We start from the raw sequence: 25,995 nt of genomic DNA, 5'->3' as shown, positions 1-25,995 counted from the left end.
GTGTGATCACCAGTCAAACTTGCACAAGGCAGACTTAAAACCGACTGCAGAGAGCAAAATTGTGATAATTCATCATGTAGTTTTATCACATATCTTTCTTTTAAATTTGCTGGTTCACGTGCATTAGGTCATTCATTCCAAGGTGTAAAATGTGGAATCAATATTTTAATTTCCCTAACAGCACTCCTACAAGTGGCATGACCAGGTGCCATTATCCTTTCATTATCATTTTAATGATGGACTCGACCTCAGACTTCCAGCATTCGTGAACCACAACTCAAATCACAATTTTCAGTAAGGCCAACAATTGTGATTAAATCCTTTCCAAATCCTCACTGTTCATTAGCACTGCACCTGCTAAGCTATCTATCTACCATTCCAGCTGTTAAACTACCAGCATTTCTTTTTACTGAAATGTACAGAGGAATTGCATTATTTAGTCTGGAATGCCAATCATCAACAAAACCAGGAAAACTGTGACTGCAACATAAGCTTCTCCCAATGATATCAACTACTTTTACTTCTTGATTGCCAGCATTTTCTAAAAATACCAGAAAGTACTTGTACAACTTCAAAATTTGCATGATTAGTTGTCAATAGCCTGTATTCTTCTAAGCAGCATCCTCTCTCCAGATAACAGGCCTGTCTGGCTACTGTATATATTAAATAGAAATAATATGGAAGCAAACTAATCCTGCTGTGACTTCATGAGAGTCCAATTTTATATAATTACATCACAAAGTTATCATAAATTCATTCAATTAAACTTCCCAATATTCAAAACATATTGACGAAAAAAGTCTTAGAAACGAGAGATTTGCGAGAATTGACCATTTGTATGCAAGACCATTCCAACCAAAAAAACTATTTCTTCGTTTACTTTAAATGTGCTGTAAACTTCACAGATTACAAATTCCTTTGATGCATCTTGATTCTGTAAAAGTAAACAAGTTGCAAAAGAGCTGAGTGTACAAAGCTATATTTACAGCTTAGCAAGATGCCTGTCCTAAATTCTAATCCTAAATCCATTCTAATTCCTTCACATAAACATTGCTAAACAATGACATTTAAAATAAAAAAGATTTATGAACTTTTGATTTTGTGCTTAATCATATATGATTTAAAACAACACAGCACAATGCAAAGTCCTTCCAGTCCATGAAACTAATGTCGCCCAATTAACTGACCAAACCCCATACGTTTTAGAGAATGTGAGTGTGAAATATGGTGGAAGATGATTAAACTCACACCATTCTTGAAAAGGGATGGAATGCAAAGAATGTCGACGAGAGCTTGAAACAGACAATACTAGCTAATAGGCCTCTTCTTATCAGGAACCCCAAGGATGCAAGCATCTGGTTCAGGCTGGTACAGTGACCTAAGGTAGTCTATAGCTAGTACTGCGCTTGCTTAATAGAGACATGAATATTAACTTAGACGCCCCTAAGGAGGGAATGAACTAATTAACATAACTTGCGATGTATGAATAGGGAGGAACTGAGTGATAACTGGATTGATGGAAGGGAGAAGGAGAATGTTGTAATGTATTGGGATTCTGATTGGAAGAAGGTAAATGAAGGTGGGATGATGTTGAGCGCGGGACTGTACAAATGTGTGATGATTTTGAACCTCCAATGTGTCTCCAGACCAGGGACACCATACTCTGCAAACTCAAAATAAAGCTGAACCTGCTCTCCAAGACTTTGTCTCCAGAGTAGTGATTGTGAACACTTTATACTTCACATATAATTACATAACAAAGTTATCATAATTTCACTCATGTGAATGTGAGGAAACCAAAGCATCCAGAGAAAACGCAATCAAGTCACGAGGAGAACGTGCAAACTCCTTACATCCAACGCCAGATTGGAACCCAAGCGCCAGGCACTGTAATAGTGTTCACTGCCATGCTAACCGTGTTTTTGTTACAAAGTTATCTGGCTCTTGCCTACCAGTAGCTTTGAGAATTGAATGACCACTTCGACTGCATGATGGAATCAAATGCTGCTGAATGCCAGGAATTCCTTCAAAACAATGCCAATTTCAGAGTTGAGCAAGGTGAGAAAAATCTCTACATTTGTTTGGATCTTTCTTTGAGCACAGGAGCAGACACAGCTATTTTGTAAGTTCTGAGGCAATGTGTAGATTTTAATTTTGCAAGGTTTGAATCTTAACACAACTTCTCTCGCATGTTTATTCAATTTGCATGTATAATTTTTCCTCAAGTGATTGCTGTGGGTGCCAGTGCTAATTTGTTATAAACTAATCTGAAACGCAGCTAGAGAGGATTTGTTAGAGAACTGGACTACCCCAAAGCAACTGTGTCTTAGATGAAGATCAAAATGCAGGCAAAAAGCTTGTTCAAAAGTACGAATAAATGGACACAAACCAAAATACAGTGTTACGAGCCCAAAGGACCCCAAAACCCAGCAGCAACAGACATTCACAAAGACAATTAGTTACTTAAACAAAAGTTGTTTTTAATTATCTTGAAGTATGAAAACAGAATCAAACTTCAACTTATCTCTATTAACTTAACTAACCCATCTTAACCCCCTTCTAACTCAAAGTGCACATATATGTAATGTATGTACAAATTTAAGGAAAGTTCTTTGGATCACAGTTCAATCTCACTTCTCATTCTTCCAAGTTCTCTGGTTGCAGGCAATTTTTATACTGTGCACAGTATTTAACATGTATAAAGTTCACCAAGCTTTGGTGCTTGAAAGGTAAATGTTTACTGCTCAGGAAGGTGCTTTTAGGGTTTGCAGAGAGAGATTTGTTGTTCCAGTATTTCCACAACTGAGGTACCACCATTAGTCACCTCAATGTCTTGCTGATGGAATTTGCCCCATCAGGGTTCTCCAGATGATAACCTCTTTCTTTCAGGCTATCACAGAGTTCCTTCCTGTTCTTCTTACTCCAAGAGAAATATCAGAAAGATAGCACTTCCAGCCATCTGCCACTCTGGAGTTTCCATTTCAGTTCAAACCAGCTTCTCCTGTTTGTTTCAGCTGTGACTCTCTCTCCATCTCTCTAGCAAAAATCCCCTCCTTCTCCAGCAACAATAGTCTTCTGCTCCCATCTGTTGTTTATAGGTAAACAAGAATCCAGGAGTGACCTGTGGGTGAACACTTTGCAGAAAGGTCAAAAGTCTTGTAAAAATGTTCAACACAGACGACCTGTCTCCAGTCCATTCATTTGATGACATAATTTCAATTAGCACCTACTTATGAAATGTGCATAGCATTCTCCATAGTTTCTGTAAAGTCACTGAATAGGAATTCTTCAGTATTTCAAATAAGATCTGTTTTAAAATGTGTGTATGTATGTAACCTACTCTAATTTTACCAATGTATCTCCCAAATACATCTACAAATATTACATCACACCTTCCCTCCTTTAAAGGAATTTTAACTTGAGTTAAAATTCTGTATTAACTAAACTGTCTTTAAAATCACTAAAGATATTACAATTCACAATATATATATAACATGTTATAACAAAGTAACAATGTTGAGAGCATTTTTATACATGATCAATTTTAACATCTTGACAATCTGCTATAATATTATTTGAATGGCTAATCTGAATTATATTCTTGTAATATGAAACTCCAGTTTAACAATCTTCTGTTCTTGTTCTTCATTTTATTCAAAAACACCAGAGGATTGTGGTCAGTAAATACCACAATTGGTTCCCGAGACATACTGAGATATACATCAAAATTCTGCAGAGCAAACACGTAAGACAACAGTTCTTTTTTAATAGTGGAATAATTCCTTTGGTGAATGTCAGGAAACAGATATGTATTTTAAAATTAATTCCTTCAACTGCATTTGTTCTTGTGATTTAAGATGACCTATCTTTTCCAAAATTGCTGAGTTAGACAGGCGCACGGGAACCATGGTTTCTTTAAGGTTACCTCACCAAGATTTTGTTTCCATAATCTCTATTAACTTCCATTATTTCCTCAACCCTGTCAACAGCTAACATGTCTAATACAGATTGTTCTCCACTACTATTATCCTCATAATAAGGTTTCCACATATTTATGTGACAAACCTGAGTTTTATTCCTTCTATTTGGAGTGTTAACAAAATAGTAAACATCATTCAATTTTGATTTAACTGTATACGGTCCAGAAAATCTAGCTTTCAAAGGATTGTCATGTGTTGGAAACAAAATCATAACTTTACTTCCAATCTGAATATTTCACACTTGAGCTTTCCTGTCAAATAAATGCTTCATTTTACCCTGAGCCATTTCTAAATTCTCTTGAGCCAAAGTCCACATCTATTGTAGTCTTATCCTTAAATTGAGAAACATAATCCAGCAAGTCCAACTGCACATCCTCATTAACCCAGTGTTCTTTTATCAACAATAATGGCACTCTAACCTGAAGTCCAAACACAATTTCAAAAGGGTTGAAGCCTAATGACTCCTGCACAGCCTCCCTTGCTGCAAATAACAATAAATGAATACCTTCATCCCAATCTTTCCCATTCTCCAGACAATAAATCCTCATCATATATTTAAGAATAGAATGAAATCTTTCCAAAGCTCCCTGAGTTTCAGGATGGTACACAGATGAAGTGATCTGTTTTATTCCCAACTCAAAAATTAACTGTTGAAACAACCCAGACATAAAATTAGATCCTTGATCACTCTGAATTTCTTTAGGTAATCCAAACACTCTGAAAAATCTTTCCAGAGCCTTTATCACTGTTTTGGCTTTAATATTTCTTAATGGTATAGCTTCTGGAAATCTTGATGCTGTACACATAATTGTTAACAAGTACTTATTTCCAGACTTATTTTTCGGCAAGGGACCTACGCAATCCACAATAACCCTAGTGAAAGGTTCCCCAACAACAGGAATAGGTTGTAACGGAGCCACTGGAGGACCCTGGTTAGGTTTCCCCACAACCTGACAAAAATGACATGTCCTGCACCAATTTACAACATCCTTCTTCAAACCAGGCCAGAAAAATTGTTTCAAAATCTTATTCATGGTTTTCTTTACACCAAGATGACCACCTAAAGATGTACTGTGGGCTAAATTTAAAATTTAATTCCAGTAATTTCTAGGAACAACCACCTGATGAATCACACCCCCCCCCCCCCCCCCAACCACCACCCCACTCTTCATTAGCAGGAATATCAAGAGATCTCCATTTTCTCATCAACAATTCACCCTTCAAGTAATATCCACAAGCTATTTCTTTAATCTCATGTTCAGTTACTGCTTTGTTTGTTAAATCAACAAGACTTGTATCTGCTCTTTGTTGTTGAATTAACTTTTTCCTTGACAAAGATAAATCCTGACTCTCACAATTACCCTGCTCTTTCAAAACCATTTCAGAAACACTGGGCAAATCTTTGTCAACTGGATCTTCTTCATCTCTCAATAATTTCTTAGACTCCAACCTTGTTACTGCACGCACAGGATAGATCTCACAATTCTCTTCCACCTCACCTTTTCTAGGCCTTTTCAATACTGACCCAACTTTATCCTCTGCCAAATCATTCCCTAATAAAAATGATACCCCCTGATTATCACAATTAACCATCAGTAAACAAATAGCTATCAGAGCTCTAATATAAAGCAGTCCATTCTACATTGATATTAGCCAAAATGTAGACATAAACTATCAAAGAGATCCAGTACATTCACTGGGAATTTAATCAAATGCAAAACAATTTAAGAAAACCTTGAAATGGATGATTGACCAGATAAACAAAGGAACATAGCTGAAGATAGCAACCATAGTTTTATAATGACTCCCTTGTGGAACATTATCTACAGTTGATTGCATGCATCGAGAGCTGCCCAGCGATAAATGTAATATACAAGATCCTTTACTATAACGATCCATAACACCAAGTTATCTGACAAATGCAGACTCTTGAGCCAAGAATAGAATTAGGCTTTGTTGGATGGATGAAGTCTTGCTTTTGATGTGATATTTGATGTTTCTAATACCACTCCTTATTATGTATGGGAAAACATCAAATAGCAGGGCAGCTCTTCATTTTACAAATTGCCATCATTGGTGCAACTCAATAACTAATTTGTATCATCTTCATTAACTTTTATAGCTTGCTCAATAGCACACTGAGCACGCCCACCAACCCCCCCCCACACACACACACCTCCCCACACACACACACACCTCCCCACACACACACACACCTCCCCACACACACACACACCTCCCCACACACACACACACCTCCCCACACACACACACACCTCCCCACACACACACACACCTCCCCACACACACACACACCTCCCCACACACACACACCTCCCCACACACACACACACCTCCCCACACACACACACTCCCCCCACACACACCTCCCCACACACACACACCTCTCCACACACACACTTCCCCCCACACACACACACACCTCCCCACACACACACACACACCTCCCCACACACACACCTCCCCACACACACACACACCTCCCCCCCCCACACACACACACCTCCCCCCCCCCACACACACACACACACCTCCCCCCCACACACACACACACCTCCCCACACACACACACCTCCCCACACACACACACACACACACATCTCCCCACACACACACACACCTCCCCACACACACACACACACACATCTCCCCACACACACACACACCTCCCCACACACACACACACCTCCCCACACACACACACACACACACACACACACACACACACACACACACACACACACACACCTCCCCACACACACACACCTCTCCACACACACACCTCCCCCCACACACACACACACCTCCCCCCACACACACACACACACACACCTCCTCACACACACACACACCTCCCCACACACACACACACACACACAACCTCCCCACACACACACACCTCCCCACACACACACACACACACCTCCCCACACACACACACACCTCCCCCCCACACACACACACACACACACACACACACACACACACACACCCCCCCCCAGGGCTGTGTGCTGAGTCCACTGCTGTTCACCCATGGTTGTGCAGCTAAACACAGCTCAAACCACATCAAGTTCGCTGATGACACAACCATGGTGGGCCTGATCAGTAAGAATGATGAGTCAGTGGACAGAGATGAGGTGCAGTCGCTAACGGACAGGTGCACAAAGAACAACCTGTATCGGAATGTAAAAAAAAACAAAAGAAATGGTTGTCGAATTCAGGAGGGCCTGGGGGTCCATGCTCCGCTGACCAATGACCTCTCCACTGTTGAGGTCATCAAGAGTATCAAGTTCCTCAGAGTGCACTTGGCAGGGAATCTGACCTGGTGCTAAAACACCAGCTCCAGAGCCAAGAAAGCACAGCAGCTCCTCCACTTCCTGCAAAGGCTGAGGAAAGTTCATTACTCATGTTCCAACCTCATTACATTATACAAAGGATGTATTGAGAGCATCCAATGCACTGCATCACTGCCTGGTTTGGAAGCTGTACCTCCTCTGACCCCAAGATCCTGCAGAGGATAGTGAAGTCAGCAGAAATTACCATTGGGGGCTCTCTTCCTACTGTGAAGGACATCTACAACATTCGATGCAGGCGAAAGGCAATAAACATTGTGAAGGTCTCTGCACACCCCTCATGTAAACTGTTCTCCCTTCTGCCATTTGGTAGGAGGTACTGCAGCACTCGGGCCCTTACGTCCAGATTGGACAACAGTTTTTCCCCCAAGCCATCAGGCTCCTGAACTCTCGGAACATTTGTGAATAGGGTGCTGTGGACTCTTACTGTGTACATCTTAATATTTTAATGTGTTTAACTTATATTTTATAAATATGCTCGGTGGTCCTGGAAAAATCTCGATTTTATCGTGTGAGCATGGTATGAACAATAAATAAGTGGCTTCACTTGAATTATGGGTTTTGGTGCAACTATTTTGGGCAGGAGGGTAGACTTTTATCTGTACTTTTCTGATCGCAAATTATCTCCATGTTTAGATTGCACAGGTTGCAAGAGACCAACATATGTTTAAGATTACAGTTTACCTCCACACATTTGACATCACTGAGCTCCCATCTCTTATTGCTGCCAGATTTAGCACAGGAAGCAGTCGTTTGGCCCATTGTGTCTCTGTTATTCAATTAGAGCTGTTCCTTTCTTTCCCTTTTCAGCTTGGCCTAAAACTATTACCTTCAACTATTTATTCAATTACAGACATACAAATACTTGTGTCCAAGTGGAAGTGGGGACACAAATCGATTTGGGCGCAAGTCTATCATTATAGGTGAAATATACTGTACAGCATTAATAAAATCTATTCCTCTGAGAACAAGATGAAATATGTATTAAAGACGTTCATAGATTTAATAACTGGCACCAGATCTTATTTGACACACATCAGGCAGCAATTTACATTTCAAATCGGGTCCCTAGATTGAAGCAAATTGCACTTCCTTGAGGCACAGCCAGTCTGGGCCTGTGGATCTCCAATGTAATAATAATAGTCTTTATATATATTATTTTTTTTAAGATCATGTTTGTGACATCAGATCAGTGGCAAGATTGGTTCTGGAAAGGAGTATACATGCAGCACTTCCCCACCGAGGAAGCCCGAGAGTCCCACAGCTGTCTGGGAGCTTGAGGTTCGCGGCTGCCAGTGCCGGGAGCCTGACGTCCCTGGTCAGTTTGTCTCTGAAAATAATTCGAATAAATGAGAATTTCTGATTTTTTGGATATCCTCATTTATCCAAGATGTTTTTTTTAATTTTGGATAACTAAGGACTTCAGACAATCCGATTTTGGATAATTGGAGTTGTATTATATACTCTATTTTACCTTGTGTAGGTCCAAAAAAGCTTTCAGCAGTTGACAAGTTGACAAACCTGCAGTGAACTGGGATTAACTGGTAGTGTGTTGTGCCGAATGCTGGTCCCGCCTCCGCCTGCTCACATATAACCCTGGTTTCCCACCTAAACCCAGAACCCTTCTGAAGACTACTGTGAGACCCTACCCTTGGTTATAAACTAAAAGTGTTTTTTGTCCCTCCAGTGGTGAGAGCTTTTATTCGCACTACCATTTTATTAGCTTATTCCCTAAACGATGGAAGCTCTACTCAAGCCAGGTATGCTACTGATAGACCCTCTGCCCCCTAACGTGGCTGAGGAGTTCACATACTGGCCAGACTGCTTCCAGGCCTACCTGAACGTAACCAGAGAAGTCTTCCACACCGATAAACTCAGGAGGTCCGCACCAGTTTTTAGAGAAGGAACAAAAGGGTATACAGTCATCAGGACTGCATTACATAGGACACTGCCATCGGGGTGTTGAAGGCTAGGTACCTGAAGTTGTAAAACAAGGTCCTAGCAAGGCACCATCTCGCTCTACATCGCTCATGGCCAGGAGAAACCATCGATGACTACCTGCTGGATCTGTGAATGCTTGCCAAGAAGTGTAAGTATGAAGCGGCTAGGGGCCGAGCTCCTGAAGAAGATCAGATCCACAACACTCTTGTCGCGGGGGTCCGCTCGAGGTACATAAGGCAGTGAACTGCTCGAGTCATGAAAGAAGGACCAGACTCGTCACGTTGAGCTGGTCAAATCAATGGAACAGGCCAAGCTCAAGAATGACAATCTCGAAGCCAGTGAGCTCATTCACCCAGGTGACCCATTCCAAGGACTGGCTCCTCCTGCTAACCCAGCCCTAACGGGTGCCGCTTCCCGTGCGAGGGAGTACTCCTGTGCTAGGAAATGCTTTTTCTGTGGCAAGAGCCAGCATCCCCAATCTCATTGCCCGGCTAAAGACTCAGTGTGTTCCAGCTGTGGCATGAAAGGGCATTGGACAAGGGTTTGCCACACGAGGGGAAGCCCAGGGAAGTCCACGGCCATCACTGTTCCCAGATCAGATTCCAGTCCAAAGCCGTCTGCCTGAATTCACCCGAACCCACTTGGTGCGCTACACGACGGAAGGAAGTGAGGAAACGGTGCAAAAATGTTCAGCGGCTATCTTGTCACTACTCAAATTCAAACTCAGCATCATCAGAGGAGGAGGAGGATGAGGAAGGAGGGCAACCATCTTGCCGCGCCACAAGGTCAATGTCATCTTCCCATGCAGGGCAACCCAGGATGGTGGGGGCTACTCGAGTGAGGAGCATGAAGTCTCCGGGGACCAAGCCTCAATGGTCCTAGATCACGACAGACCTCACTAGCTTAGCAACTCCATAGTGACTGTGAAGGTAAACTCTACTGAATGCCGAATCAACACAAGCTCTACTGGAAGCTTCATAGACTCATGAACTGTACAGGAGCACAACAGAGAGATATATCCTTCCTACATATATATTTACATATATAAATATGATATATATATATCAAATATTATATCATATATATATTATATGTATTTATATATTAATTATATATATTTATTTACATATATAAATATATATATCAAATATTATATCATATATATATATTTATATATGTATTATATGTATTTATATATTATATTTGTGTGTGTGTGTGTGTGTGTGTGTGTGTGTGTGTGTGTGTGTGTGTGTGTGTATAAAACTCTCTATATATTCCTTGCATCTTATTTGCATTCTATGCGTATTCAACTGTCATTTGAAGTAGGGGGGTGGAATTTTGTAAAATATGCCTGTTGGTACTTGACAAATTGTGTGCTCCAGTGCTGTGGGTCTGGACTTCCTGCATCACCTTAAAAGAGTGACCCCCCCTCCCCCCGTATCGGTTTGGAATGGAGGGCCTCTAAAATCAGAACCCACATGCAGCCTTTTCACACTGAATATCAACCCCCTCCTCTTTTCCTGAATCTGTCCCCAGACTCCAAACCTATTGCTACCAAGAGCAGATGGTCCAGTACAGCAGAGATTTCATAAAGTCTGAGACACAACGACTGCTGGATGAAGGTATCATCGAACCTAGCACCAGCCCATGGAAAGCAGAAATAGTAGTGGTAAAAAAAGAAAACAAGTCCAGGCTAGTAATTGACTATAGCCAATCTATTAATCAGTACACATTCCTGGTCGCACACCTCCTCCCTCGAATTTCAGACATGGTGAATGATATTGTGCAGTATCGGGTCTATTCGACCATTGACTTCAAAGCTGCTTATCACCAGCTGCTGATCCGTTCTGAGGATCGTCCATATACAGCATTTGAGGCTAATGGTCGTCTCTATCAATTCCGGTGGGTCCCTTTCAGTATTACTAATGGGGTTTCAATGGTGGATGAGTATGGGTTGAAGGTTACTTCCCCTACCTCAATAATGTCACCATCTGTGGTCATACCTTGGAAGACCATAAAGCCAAACTCCATAGTTTTCTCCACGTGGTGAAAGTCCTGAACCTCACTTATAATGCTAGCAAGTGCGTGTTCAGAACTAAACATCAGGCTATCCTGGGCTACGTGGTGGAGAATGGCATCATTGGCCCTGACCCCAATAGGATGAGTCCCCTTTGGACCTCCCAGGACTACGAAGGCTTTGAGGAGATGTCTGGGTTTTTTCTCATATTATGCCCAGTGGATCCCTCAATACACTGATAAGGTTCATTCTCTCTTCAAAGCCACGAATTTCCCCCAAAAGCCCAAACGGCTTTTAAATACCTCCGGAACCACACTGTGAAAGCCACCATGTACGCAGTGGACGAGAATGTACCTTTCCAAATGGAAAGTGACGCTTCAGACGTAGACCTGGCCGCTTCCCTCAACCAGGCGGGCAGGCCGGTTGCATTCTTCTCTCGGACATTTCAAGGCCACAAGCTCCGGAATCCGTCTGTGGAAAAGAAGGCTCAAGCCATTGTAGAAGCCGTGAGACACTGGAGACACTACCTGGCTGGTAGGAAATTTACGCTCCAAACTGACCCGTGCTCGGTCGCATTTATGTTTAATAACGTCAAAAGGGCTAAAATCAAAAATGACGAAATTCCTAGGTGGAGGATCAAGCTTTCCACCTACAATGATATGACATTGCCTATCGGCAATGACCCTCCAGATGCCTTATCCAGAGGAAGCTGTGCCTCTGCACACAATGGCCAACTGCAATCTCTGCATAATGAGCTCTGCCATTCAGGATTTACCCACGTGGCTCATTTTATCAAAGCGCACAATCTGCCCTACTCCATGGAAGACGTCAGGGAAATTGCCAGGTCTTGCCAGATCTGCGCGGAGTGCAAGCTGAACTTCTACCGCCCCTCAAAGGCGCACCTGATCAAGTCATCCAGGCCCTTAAAACTGCTCAGTGTCGATTTTAAGGGACCTCTCCCCTCAACGAACAGGAACACTTTCTTCCTCTCCATCATTGATAAGTACTCCACTTCCCGTTCATCATCCTGTGTCCAGACATGACCACTTTGTCAGTCATAAAGGACCTAGATTCCATTTTTGCCCTGTTCGGGTATCCCAGCTATATTCATAGCAACCGGGCCTCATAGTGGCGAGCTACGTCAGTACCTCTGGCGAGGAGCATCGCATCCAGCAGGACTACAGCTACAATCCCTGGGGGAACGGGCAGGTTGAAAAGGAGAACACCATGGTCTGGAAGGCTGCCAAACTGGCCCTGAAGTCAAAAGGCCTTCCGGACTCACGCTGGCAGGAAGTCCTCCCTATGGCGCTCCATTCCATCTGGTCGCTACTATGTACCACGACCAATGCTCCTCCTCCCTATGCATTTTCAAAAGAAGGTCAGCATCTCCCAACTCCCAACTCACCACTCCTGGTCCAGTCCTTCTCAGGAAGCATGTGAGGAGAACCAAGACCGACCCCTGGTGGAAAAGGAGAAACTGCTCCACGCCAATCCCACATACACCTATGTGGAGTACCCAGATGGCAGGGAGGACACAGTCTCCATCAAGGACCTGGCACCCGCCAGAAAAGAGGGTCCATTACCTCAAGTGCCCTGTGAGCCACAGAGCTCGTTCTTGCCACCCCCAGACAGGGCCTCAGAGGATCCGGTTCAGGAGGAGTGCATCCCCCTCCACCGTAGAGCCAGAGACCCAGCCTGCCTCTCCTCCTTCACAAGGGGACCAGGAGTCAAAGGCCCCCCAGTGCTAAGGTGCTCCGCCAGGATCTCCAGACCACCGGACTGCTTAAATCTGTAAATTTGTAAATAACTATATATTTTTCCTTTTTTTTCTGAACCCATGTTCTCTGTCTTCATTCACAGACCCTACATTCTATAGGAAAAGGTGAATGCCCCTGGTAGTGTGTTGTGCTGATGGCTGGCCCTGCCTCCAGGCTCCACTCCAATCTGCTCACATATAGCCCTGGTCTCACGCCTAACCCCAGAACCCTTCTGAAGACTACTGTGCATCATTGTAATAAGCTAATAAAAGTGTTTGTTCTCCCTCCAGTCGTGAGAACTTTTATTTGCATTACAGTTCCTTAGCATAACTCTCTCAAGATCAGTCAATACTGAGGAAGTTAACAATAGGTCAGCAAAAGCCCACTCTGCTTTCGGAAAAGTGAGAAGTAAAGCACAAGAACAAATTTAAATGAAAACCGTCAGCCCCAAAACAAAACTGAAGATGTATCATACTGCTGTAAAATCCAACTTGCACTAGGCTTGCAAGACATGGACTGTGGACCTACAAACTTATCAAAGAGCTAAACCACTTCCACATGACCTGTCTACACAAAATATTTCACATCATGTGGCAGATTTTGTTGCAGGCAAACCTCTTTGAGTATCTACACACTGTTGAAAGAATCACTGCTCAAATGAGTAAGACATGTTGGAAAATCTGGTGGAATGCCAAGGCAGCTACTTTATGGAGAACTGAAGGCAAATGATAATTGAGTGGACAGAAAAAGAGATTCAAACACTTTTGGAACACCACGGAATAGTTTCAATGATGACACACACTACTAGGAACAACAAGCACTGGAATGTTCTGTTTGGCATAGCACATAAAAAGTGATCTGAAGATAAAGTTAGAATGAAGGAAGAGAAAAGGAGAACCCTGAAATATTAAGAACATACAGCATGCTTATATTTTTGTCACCTGCATGAACCTAACTGTTGAACACAGATTGGTCTAATCAGCCATCTTCAAACACATCACAACACTGAAGAATGGAGTCATTGTCTTACTCAAGAATAAATAAAAGTGGCAAAGAACCACAACAAATTAAAAGTACTTGGCATCACATTTACTTAGAATGCATCCATTTGTCAGGGCTTTGTTCATTTGCTTATCTTACTAATACTTCACTGCAATTTAATGGTTGCATTGACATTGCTTAGAGCCCATAGCTGTTTCACCAGCAAACCTGAATATTTCATTTTTTTTAATCCAGTAGTGCTGGAGAAACTCAAGAGGTTTCAGGTTTATGTCTCCAACATTGCAGGAGACCACAACGGGAGCAGTGTATGCATTAAATTCACAAGTGAAGTGTTGCTTCATTTGAAAGGACTGCTTGGAGCCTTGAATGGTGGTGAGGGAGGATATCTGGGCGTAAGTGTGGCAATTCCTACGGTCACTGGGGTTAGGTGCCAAGGGGTCAACTGATGGGAAGGGAGGAGTGGATGACAGAGTCACAGATGTATCAGGCCTTGTGGAAGTAGGAGGGGGGAAGAGAGAGGGGACAGGGTGTGAAGAGGTGTCATAGAATGTCCAATTTTCACCTTTTACCTGTTCGCCTATACTCTTTCCCCTGCATTTTCTTCCCATCTCCGCATTCTTTCTATTCAGGCGCCTGACTGCTTTTTTGCCACATCTTGAAGGAGAGATCAAGCCAGAAACATTGTTTTTTTTAAATCTTTACCTCTTATAGACAGTGAGACCTGCCAAGTTCCTCCTACATTGTTTTGTGCTCGTTTTATATTATCTTTTCTATTGAAAAAATTTTATTGTTTAATAGAAAAAAACCTTTATACATGGTCTTAATAACATAAATCAAATCATATACATATCACTCTAAAACTGTATATCAGAAGTGTAAACCATATTTACTTAACCTATCCCATTCAAAACATTGAATTATGATTATATTGAGTTAACAGCTAATCCATTCCTCATATCACCAAAATTAACATTGAATAGAAAATAGTTAAGGTATAATATATATATATAGAGAGAGAGAGATTGAGAAATATACATTTTAATTATAATATATATATGAAATTAAAAAAAGGGATTTTATACTTCTCAGGTATTTTCATATTCTGTGATATATGATCAATATTTGAGCCATAATTATACCATCTTTACCTAGTTTATTTCTACTAATAAAGATAAAAAAGGAAAGGAAAACCCTAATAATCCAACCCCTCTCTCTAATAAGGTTAATTTTTATAAATTATATAGATGTGAATTGAATAATGACTTTCAGATACAAAATAGGGAGTCTCCAGAGCATCTGTTCATCTTAAATCTTCAAGTTATCAACAACAATCTGCTAAAAATGGGAGCTAAAAAGTGTTCAACTTTCTTCAACCTTTTCTTAAAAGAAGTCATTCAGCACAAGAATCTTTAAGCTAAACAAACTGATTAGGAGGTCAAGGGAAAGCAAATATTGGCTTCATATCCCAAGGGATATTCTATTCATGACAGCAGAATGTCTGGACGTTAGAAAACGCCTGAAGCAACAACACAAAATGCTGGAGGAAAACACCAGATATCCAGTATTTTGTATGCTGGTGTAGATTTCTGCAGGCTTCCTCACTTGCCCCCATATTAAAATGCCTGCAGGCTTCATATCCACTAGGTGGAGCACTGTCTCTCAAACAAACCTCGTCAATAACAAAGGCAAAAATCTCTGCACAAAAATCTGGGACTGGTCGGTAATGCAAAATAAAATGTGCTGCACCCGTTCAGAGAGGAAAATTTAAAAAATGTCCAATCATGCCTTTCTTGAAATATTTTTCAGCATTTTTTGTTCTTGGATTAGAATGTTTTTTGATGTTCTAAACAGCTTAGGGAACAGGATAAAACAGGATAGCTTGCCTGGGACTGCACAATGTCCAAGGCAAGCTAATTCTCCAGGATTTGGTAGTCAGTCTGTTATTAGTGCAAGTTAAGCCAATGCAACAATCAAACCAAATCTCACTTTTGATTCAAACTGGCCATTTTGTCGTGTAACTGGAATACACCGATTTCTCGCCTTTGTTTTTGTACAGGGTGATGATGATGGCATCACGAAGGTCTTGAGGCAGCTTTCCTTGGTTCCAGCAGAGCTTGAAAAACTCATGCAGTTTGGCATGCAGAGTTTTGCCACTAGCCTTCCAGACCTCTGGGGGGGATTCCATCCATACCTGCTGCTTTGCCACTTTTCAGTTGTTCAATTGCCTTGTATGTCTCTTCCCGGGTGAGGACCTCATCCAGCTCTAGCCTTAAGGGCTGTTGAGGGAGCTGGAGCAGGGTGGATTCTTGGACTGAGCGGTTGGCACTGAAAAGAGATTGGAAGTGTTCTGACCATCGGTTGAGGATGGAGATCTTGTCGCTGAGGAGGACTTTACTGTCTGAGCTATGCAGCGCGTTTTGGACTTGGGGTGAGGGGCCGTACACAGCCTTTAGAGCCTCGTAAAAACCCCTGAAGTCGCCAATGTCCGCACTGAGCTGGGTTCGTTTGGCGAGGCTAGTCCACCACTCATTTTGGATCTCCCGGAGTTTGCGATGAGGATGGCTCGTTTCTTCTCTGGCCAGGACGGCTTTGCAAGGTGAGCCTGGTGGGCAGCTCGCTTCTTTGCCAGCAGCTCCTGGATTTCCTGGTTGTTTTCGTCGAACCAGTCCTTGTTTTTCAAACTACAGGGGAATCACACTGCTCTCCATTGCAGGCAAAATCTTCGCTAGGATTCTCCTAAATAGAATAATACCTAGTGTCACCGAAAATGTTCTCCCAGAATCACAGTGCGGCTTTCGCGCAAACAGAGGAACTACTGACATGGTCTTTGCCCTCAGACAGCTCCAAAAAAAGTGCAGAGAACAAAACAAAGGACTTTACATAACCTTTTTTGACCTCACCAAAGCCATGAGTAGGAAAGGGCTTTGGCAAATACAAGAGCCCCTCGGATGCCCACCAAAGATCCTCAACATGGTTATCCAACTGCACGAAAACCAACAAGGTCGGGTCAGATACAGCAATGAGCTCTCTGAACCCTTCTCCATTAACAATAGCATGAAGCAAGGCTGCGTTCTCGCACCAACCCTCTTTTCAATCTTCTTCAGCATGATGCTGAAACAAGCCATGAAAGACCTCAACAATGAAGACGCTGTTTACATCCGGTACCGCACGGATGGGAGTCTCTTCAATCTAAGGCGCCTGCAAGCTCACACAAAGACACAAGAGCAACTTGTCCGTGAACTACTCTTTGCAGATGATGCCGCTTTAGTTGCCCATTCAGAGCCAGCTCTTCAGCGCTTGACGTCCTGTTTTGTGGAAACTGCCAAAATGTTTGGCCTGGAAGTCAGCCTGAAGAAAACTGAGGTCCTCCATCAGCCAGCTCCCCACCATGACTACCAGCCCCCCCACATCTCCATCGGGCACACAAAACTCAAAACGGTCAACCAGTTTACCTATCTCGGCTGCACCATTTCACTGGATGCAAGGATCAACAACGAGATAGACAACAGACTCGCAAAGGCAAATAGTGCCTTTGGAAGACTACACAGAAGAGTCTGGAAAAACAACCAACTGAAAAACCTCACAAAGATTAGCGTATACAGAGCCGTTGTCATACACTCCTGTTCGGCTCCGAATCATAGGTCCTCTACCGGCATCACCTACAGCTCCTAGAACGCTTCCACCAGCATTGTCTCCATTCCATCCTCAACATTCATTGGAGAGACTTCATCACCAACATTGAAGTACTCGAGATGGCAGAGGCCGACAGCATCGAATCCACGCTGCTGAAGATCCAACTGCACTGGGTAGGTCACGTCTCCAGAATGGAGGACCATCGCCTTCCCAAGATCGTGTTATATTACGAGCTCTCCACTGGCCACCGAGACAGAGGTGCACCAAAGAAGAGGTACAAAGAGTGCTTAAAGAAATCTCTTGGTGCCTGCCACATTGACCACCGCCAGTGGGCTGATATCACCTCAAACCGTGCATCTTGGCGCCTCACAGTTCGGCGGGCAGCAACCTCCTTTGAAGAAGACCGCAGAGCCCACCTCACTGACAAACGACAAAGGAGGAAAAACCCAACACCCAACTCCAACCAACCAATTTTCCCTTGCAACTGCTGCAACCGTGTCTGCCTGTCCCGCATCGGACTTGTCAGCCACAAACGAGCCTGCAGCTGACGTGGACATTACCCCTCCATTAATCTTCGTCCACAAAGCCAAGCTAAAGAAAAGAAGGAATACACCAACCATTCAGAGAAAACTGTAGGCATCTTCTTACCCGATATCTGGCTCATTGAAGGATGGTGGATGTGTGGATCTGTTGAAGAAGGGGGAATAGAATACCAATTAAGCCAATTACTTGCAAATTTACATCAGCCCAAAACACAAAAAATGAATCATTAACAACATTTCTACCAACAGAACTTTGCAACACTATACTGGTCCATCAATTGTGCATGGCTTAAAACCCAATTTTAATAAAAAGTAAAATAATATGAATAAAAACAGAAACTTAATCCAAGTTGTACAAAGGCTGGGATTTGTCCATAATGTCAAGAACGTACCTGCCTTATCAACACATGGATGATTTCAGGCAAGTGTAACAGCCTCCAATGAATGACTTGGCTTACCACTTCCATATTGTCTTTCAAACAAGTGTGGCCTGCGTCACCTGGGATCCCTTGCATTATAGACTTTCAGATTGTTTGATCTGCATACTACAGCATTGGTCACATGGACACTGCCTCAATGGATGAAGCTGGGCACAAAGAAACACCTGCCAAAATTGTCATCTATCCCTTACTTCCACTGGTTCATTCACTCAGCCCTCAAATATCTGAATACCTATGTCAAACGATGTCATTGACTATAGCTCAGTCTTCAATGGAATAGTGCCAAAGAATGCATGAGTGGTGACATTTCAGGAATCGCGAGAGTTATGAATGGTTCCAGAGGACTGCAAAATTGCAAATATCACCACTCTTTAAAAGGGAGAGAGGCAAAAGGACAAGAGACTAATCAGCTAGGTAGCCTGAGCACAGATTATAGAGTCCATTATTGAAGATAAACTTTTTAAAGTGCTTTCAAGTACAAGATGAAATTTGCCAAAGACAGCACGGATTCCGTGGGGCGAGACCTTGCCTGACAAATTGGTTCAAATTCTGAGGAAGAAATGGACAGGACAAAGGAAAGTCAGTGGACATTGTGGAATCCAGGGTTTTGGTAGTGCAAGATTTCCTAAAGGCTAACTTGCAGGTTGAGTTGATAGCAAGGATGGCAAATGTAAGCATTCATTTCAAAGGACAAGAATATAAAAGCAACAATGTAATGCTAAGGCTTTACAAGGCACTCTTCATACCACATTTGGAGTATTGTGAGCAGTTTTGGGCCCTGTATCTAAGAGATGTGCTAGTATTGGAGAGGATCCAGTGGAGCAAAATAATGTAGCCTTTTGTAGTGATATGATTATATGTACTGGCTGGCCCGCCCTCCAGGTGTCCTTCTACCTTGGCTCCTCCCTTAGTCCTGCCCATTTGACCCCGGGCCATAAAGGTAGAGTCCCCTCTCCTTCCCGTTCATTCCTAGACTTGGACCCGGGCCAGCAGTCTCCAGTACAATAAAGCCAATTGTTCCCCTCAGTTTTTATCTGTGTTGTTATTAGGGCTACTGATAGCACTCCACAATTTATTGTACTAGATTTTAGAGATCTCCAGTAATGGAGAAATTGCTGCACCCAGAACAGCTAGAAGTTGACCCCCAAGTCCCAGGTCCTTCGGTGTTCTTCGAGCAGTGGATGAACTGCTTCAACAACTTCCTCGACGCTGCTGCTGAGGTGGTTGACTCTGACGAGAAGTTAAAAAACCTTCAGGCACATGTCGGCCAGAGGGCCTTCCTGACCATCCAAGGCAGTGCGACATACAACGAGGCAATGGCTGAGCTGCAGGTGCTGTACAAGCCTAAAGTGAATATGATATACTCCCGCTACCTGCTGGCGCCTGGTGAGACCACTGAAGAGTTCATCTGGTCCCTGGTCATACTGGGAAAAGACTGTTTAGGGGAACCCACGGCCACAATATCCCGAACCCAGTGTGTGGAAGAATTGATTCGATACATCCGCGTGTCAAGTCCGAGGTCGGATTATATCCAGCAATGACTCCTCGAGGAGGACCCGCTCCCACTCAAAAAGGCTATCAACTTAATTAGGACTTTAGACTCGGCCCAGGGCCATGCAGTGTCGATTGCAGGCAGAAGCAGGCCATCTCCGTATGTTCCACCACGAGGGCCTTTGGCCTGGGACACACCGTCAGGCGTTACCGACCCGACCACGGCAGCAATCACGCCAACAGCATCGTCAAGATGCAACTTCTGTGGGTAGTCCAAGCATTTGCGACACCTCTGCCCCAGGAGGAGGGCTACATGTTCGGACTGCAGGAAGAGGGGCCATTTCCAGAAGGTCTGCAGGTCCCGACTGCAGTCCAGGAGCTGACCGCGTGCGCGGTAAGGGAGCGCAATCTTGTCGGCCAGTGCTCCCAACCTCAGCACCTTGGCCTACCACCCCGATGATGTCACTTCCGACCACCACGACTCCACTTCCACCACCTTCCTCATTGAACACTGCGTGGTCAACATTGAAGTTGCCATCTTGCCTCCCCACCGACGATGACGAAGGGATGCCTATCCTGACATCAGTCACCTTGAATCAAGCCAGCCCTCACCCGATTTCAAACTCCATGATGCAGATCGAGGTGAATGGGCATGAAACGAACTGCCTTTTCGATAGCGGCAGCATGGAAAGTTTTGTGTACCCAGACGTGGTCCAGAGACTCTCCCTACCGGTCCATCCCATGACTGGGACAGTTTCAATGGCTGCGAGGGACCAACAGATTAGTATCCGGGGGTATTGTGTAGCATCGTTGACGGTGGGGAGAGGGGGAGGGAGGGGAGTGTTATAATGATTTTGTATTGCTAATTATGCCTCACCTCTGTGCGTCGATCCTCCTGGGCCTTGACTTTCAGAGTCAGTTCAGGAGTAAGACAATGGCATTCGGGGGCCCCCAACTACTGCTGAGAATCCACAGCCACCAGTCCCCGGCACCGCCTTGTGGCCCCAGTACTCAGCCTCCGGCACCGTCCCGCAGTTTCAGCACCCAGTCTCCAGCACCGTCCTGCAGCCTCACCACTCTACAGGTGCTCCCCACAACCCCATCACTGTTCGCGAACCTCACCCCAGATTGCAAGCCAATCGCCACCAAGAGTAGGCGCTATAGTTCAGAGGACATGCAGTTCATCTGGGCTGAGGTTCAGCAACTCCTGGTGGAGGGGATCATAGCCCCCAGCACCAGTCCCTGGAGAGCGCAGGTCCTCGTGGTCAGAGGTGCAGGCAAGCTCCAGATGGTAATCAATTACAGTCAGACCATCAACTGCTTTACCCATTTGGACACATACCCGCTACCCGACTTGGTCAATAAGGTTTCTAAGTACAGAATTTTTTTCGACCATTGACCTTAAGTCGGCCTACCACCAACTTTCCCCTCTGTCCAGCTGATCGAATCTGTACAGGCTTCGAGGCGAATGGGAAAATTTTTCATTTCCTGTGGGTGCCTTTCGGGGTTACTAACAGTGTTTCTGCCTTTCAGAAAGTGATGGACCAGATGGTGGAGGAACACAGGCTGACGGCGACGTTCCCCTACCTTGACAATGTCACTATCTGAGGCCATGACCAGCGGGACCACGACACAAATCATGGAGCTCCCTGTCCAAACACCCTGAAGGCGCTTAAGTGGTGCCTGGGGCTGTTTTCTCATTATGCACAATGGGTGCCCAACTACTCAGATAAGGCCTACCTCCTAATTCGTATGACCACCTTTCCATTATCGGCAGAGGACCAGGCTGCTTTTGACCAAATTCGAGGAGATATCGCTAAGGCCACGATGCATGCCATGGATGAAACTGTCCTCTTTCAAGTGGAAAGCGATGCCTCGAATGTCACTCTGGCCATCACATTAAACCAGGCAAGCAGGCCGGTAGCATTTTTTTCCCACACCCTGCACGGTCCCGAACTCCGGCACTCCTCCGTTGAGAAGGAGGCTCAAGCTATCGTTGAGGCTGTACACCACTGGCAGCACTACCTAGCCAATAAGAGATTTCCTTCGGCAAAGAATTCCACAGATTCACATCTCTCTGGAAACGGTTCCACCTCATCTCTGCACTAAAATCCTGAAGCTAAGCCCCCTATTTCTAGTCTCACCTACCAATGGAAGCAACTTTCCGGCATCTATCTTATTTCAGTAACCCTTTCATAATTTTATGCTTCCTCAAGATCCCCTTTTATTCTTCTGACTTCCATCTAGTCCCAGGCAACTCAATCTCTCCTCATAGCAAAGAGATCAAAATTTCCTGATAAGGTTCAAATGAGTTGCCATTGTTCCTTGGAAGAAAACCTTATTGCATTATTCAACAGAATAGTAATTGTCTATACCAGTCACAAATTGCAAATATATTCAGACTACCAGTTAACACAGGAAGTTAACAAGTTAACATCTTTGGTGCAAAGATTGGTACTTTAATAACTCACCATTTTCACAGATGTCTTTGCACCAAAAATTATTGGATCTTTTTTAAAAAAAGCAAAACAAACCTTTTTCTAAACACCATATTACAAAAAAAAAATTGCTTACTCCATATCTCGATCCAGCATGTTTCTGGGGTGCAATAATACAGAATTTTGAGAAAAGGCAGAACTTCCAGAGGTGAGCACAGTTTGGAATGAATCAGGAGATAGCAGCCTACAAAAGAACAGAATATTGAAGCATATTAAAATGGCTATGAATGTGCATCCCTGTTCCATCCTTGACGCAGATCATGCTTCACACAAATTGCATTGACTCCTTACAAATTAAAATTCCCCCCCAAAAACCACCCCCCCCCTCCACCACACACACATTCCCCCCCTCCCCCCCCCCCCCCAATCCATATCATCTCTGTAACATTTGCGTGAATTGTCCTGGTAACATTCTCATTAATGTCAACATTCATAACTTCAAACTGCTGGAGCATAACAAGAGAGTCATTTCTGGGATTTATTGACAAATGCAAAAGTAACACAAGGTCATTATTTCATACAAATAGAAAGGGCAGCATTCTACATCAATACTACAGTGTCAAATATTCACCATCAATTTTTATTAGAATTTTCCAAAAGGAACAAATCAAAAACAGAAATAAAATTTAGGATAGAACAGAGTGACAGAATCAAATTCCCATTGATCTTGTCCAGTAGAAATCAAAGTAATACATTTAAAATAATTGGGCTTTCGAACTTGACAGAAAATAATCCACATTTTCAAATGGAACTTTCTGTTAGAAATTAAAGTACCTTTAAAGAAATTGCTCGAGACAAAAATTGAGAACAAAGAACATTTATTACTACAACAATGCAAAGTTGGGTGCTTCCCCTTACCCTGGGAATATACACATACACTGGGGCTCACCCAACTTTTATACAGTCAATTTCAGTATCAGAGTGTCCTCCCCCTTACATTCTTCTGCCCCCTGGATGGGTTTGGCATAGGCAATCCTTCCTGCCTACGTGCAGTTTCAGTACACTTGGAGGACCAGGGGGTATCCTGTGGGTGCCCCATCATGTCATTGTCCTTATTCACACCTTCCTGATTCTCTGGGCTACAGTCTCTTGATATGCAGAGTTGACTCATTCTATCTAGGGTTGGCTAATTTCATATGTATAAATCTGTGTATGGTTAGCTAATTAGAAATGTATGACTTGGTACTTCTGTCCAGGGCTAGGAGACCCTTATCTGATCCAGACTACCTCAACTTCCTACATTCTATTGTACCTTACCATTCCTTATCTTAGTCCTATGGTCTTGTCACAAAGACTAGAAGATTCTTATGTTAATCGTGCTGACTCTGCTTTCCTGCATCCTAAGCCCCAAGCTTATCCTGTTTGAACTGGTTGCAGCCATTTTACTGATGAACTTTAGTTTCTTCCATGTTCATAATTTTAGATCAATTTTCCCATCTCTCACAATCCTCACTTTTCTTTTAGATCAGTAATACTGATCTTTCACCATGATCAGTGTTACTGATCTTTGGTTACTAGTGTCAGTGTGACTGATCCCCCCCCCCCCCTCTCCTCACTTTTCTTTTAGATCAGTAATACTGATCTTTCAAGTGTAAGGTGTAGTTTTACCCAGCTGGTCAATAACCGAATTGTAATCTCTGTGTAAAGTCTTTAGGTAGGGGAGCACCATGAAGGTCAGAGTAGCGAGTCCAGCTGCTTATTAGGGTTGTGAGTATCAGGCTCCAGTTCTCAGTAAAGAGTCTAGTCCATCCCACATCAGTCCGAAGTTGCCACGTCTGGACATGGGCATGGGCAGATTCACGTTGAAACATTGAAGCAGTGTCTTTTAACCACCCGACTTTTGTAAGCATTGTCCTGACGAAGTCTGTGAGAAACGCTGCCTTCAGCAGCGAACGAGTAGCAGTAGTCAGGCGGTTCCGTTGAATTGTGGCTAGTATCTGATGTCCTCTTCAGCCCCGAACCCTAGGGCCAGCGATCTCTGAAGGTTGTCTGGAGCCTGATATTAAAGTGTCAAGCAGCTCACATTGTTGGTAACTGGTGCTCCCCTTCACGGGGTGATGAAAAGTGACCAAGCTGGGGGGGGATTGTTTCTTGTGATTTAACTGTGTATTGCAGCTTGTCTGCTTGGAGAAGGGTTCAGAGAGCTCATTGCTGTATCTGACCCGACCTTGTTGGTTTTCGTGCAGTTGGATAATCATGTTGAGGAACTTTGGGGGACATCCGATGCGCTCTAGTATTTGCCAAAGCCCTTTCCTGCTCACGGTGTCGAAGGCTTTGGTGAGGTCAACAAAGGTGATGTAGAGTCCTTTGTTTTGTTCTCTGCACTTTTCTTGGAGCTGTCTGAGGGCAAAGACCATGTCAGTGGTTCCTCTGTTTGCGCGAAAGCCGCACTGTGATTCTGGGAGAATATTCTCAGCGACACTAGGTATTATTCTATTTAGTAGAATCCTAGCGAAGATTTTGCCTGCAATGGAGAGCAACGTGATTCCCCTGTAGTTTGAGCAGTCTGATTTCTCGCCTTTGTTTTTGTACAGGGTGATGATGGTGGCATCACGAAGATCCTGAGGCAGTTTACCTTGGTCCCAACAAAGCTTGAAAAACTCATGCAGTTTGGCATGCAGAGTTTTGCCGCCAGCCTCCCAGACTTCTGGGGGGATTCCATCCATACCTGCTGCTTTGCCACTTTTCAGTTGTTCGATTGCCTTATATGTCTCATCCAGGGTGGGAACCTCATCCAGCTCTAGCCTTAGGGGCTGTTGAGGGAGCTGGAGCAGGGCGGAATCTTGGACTGAGCGGTTGGTACTGAAAAGAGATTGGAAGTGTTCTGACCATCGGTTGAGGATGGAGATCTTGTCGCTGAGGAGGACTTTGCCGTCTGAGCTGCGCAGCGGGCTTTGGACTTGGGGTGAGGGGCCGTACACAGCCTTTAGAGCCTCGTAGAAACCCCTGAAGTCGCCAATGTCCGCGCTGAGCTGTGTTCGTTTGGCGAGGCTAGTCCACCACTCATTTTGGATCTCCCGGAGTTTGCGCTGAAGATGGCTGCATGCGCGACGGAAGGCTTGTTTCTTCTCTGGACAGGACGGCTTTGTAAGGTGAGCCTGGTGGGCAGCTCGCTTCTTTGCCAGCAGCTCCTGGATTTCCTGGCTGTTTTCGTCAAACCAGTCCTTGTTTTTCCTGGAGGAGAAGCCCAGTACCTCTTCAGTGGATTGCAGTATGGTAGCCTTCAACTGATCCCAGAGGGTTTCAGGGGACGGGTCCGTGAGGCGGGTTGCAACGTCGAGCTTTGCTTTGAGGTTTGCCTGGAAGTTTCCTCTCGCTTC

At 43.9% G+C, this 25,995-nt stretch overlaps 1 protein-coding gene across 1 annotated transcript in view; it reads right to left on the bottom strand.

Annotated features, from left to right (window-relative positions):
- Window positions 1–25,995, bottom strand: part of ldb2a (LIM domain binding 2a) — a 576,008-nt gene that overhangs the window by 497,783 nt on the left and 52,230 nt on the right. The window contains exons 2-3 of the mRNA XM_069925127.1: window positions 22,752–22,859; window positions 18,353–18,391 (exon numbers count right to left, since the gene is read on the bottom strand). Coding sequence (XP_069781228.1) covers window positions 18,353–18,391; window positions 22,752–22,771 — 59 coding nt within the window. The 5' untranslated portion in view covers window positions 22,772–22,859. The remainder of the gene's footprint in view (window positions 1–18,352; window positions 18,392–22,751; window positions 22,860–25,995) is intronic.

The sequence above is a fragment of the Narcine bancroftii genome, chromosome 3 (genome assembly GCF_036971445.1).
Source record: "Narcine bancroftii isolate sNarBan1 chromosome 3, sNarBan1.hap1, whole genome shotgun sequence".
NCBI classification, from domain to species: domain Eukaryota; kingdom Metazoa; phylum Chordata; class Chondrichthyes; order Torpediniformes; family Narcinidae; genus Narcine; species Narcine bancroftii.
The sequence above is the reverse complement of the archived record's forward strand: the minus strand, read 5'-3'. Positions and strand labels throughout refer to the sequence as shown.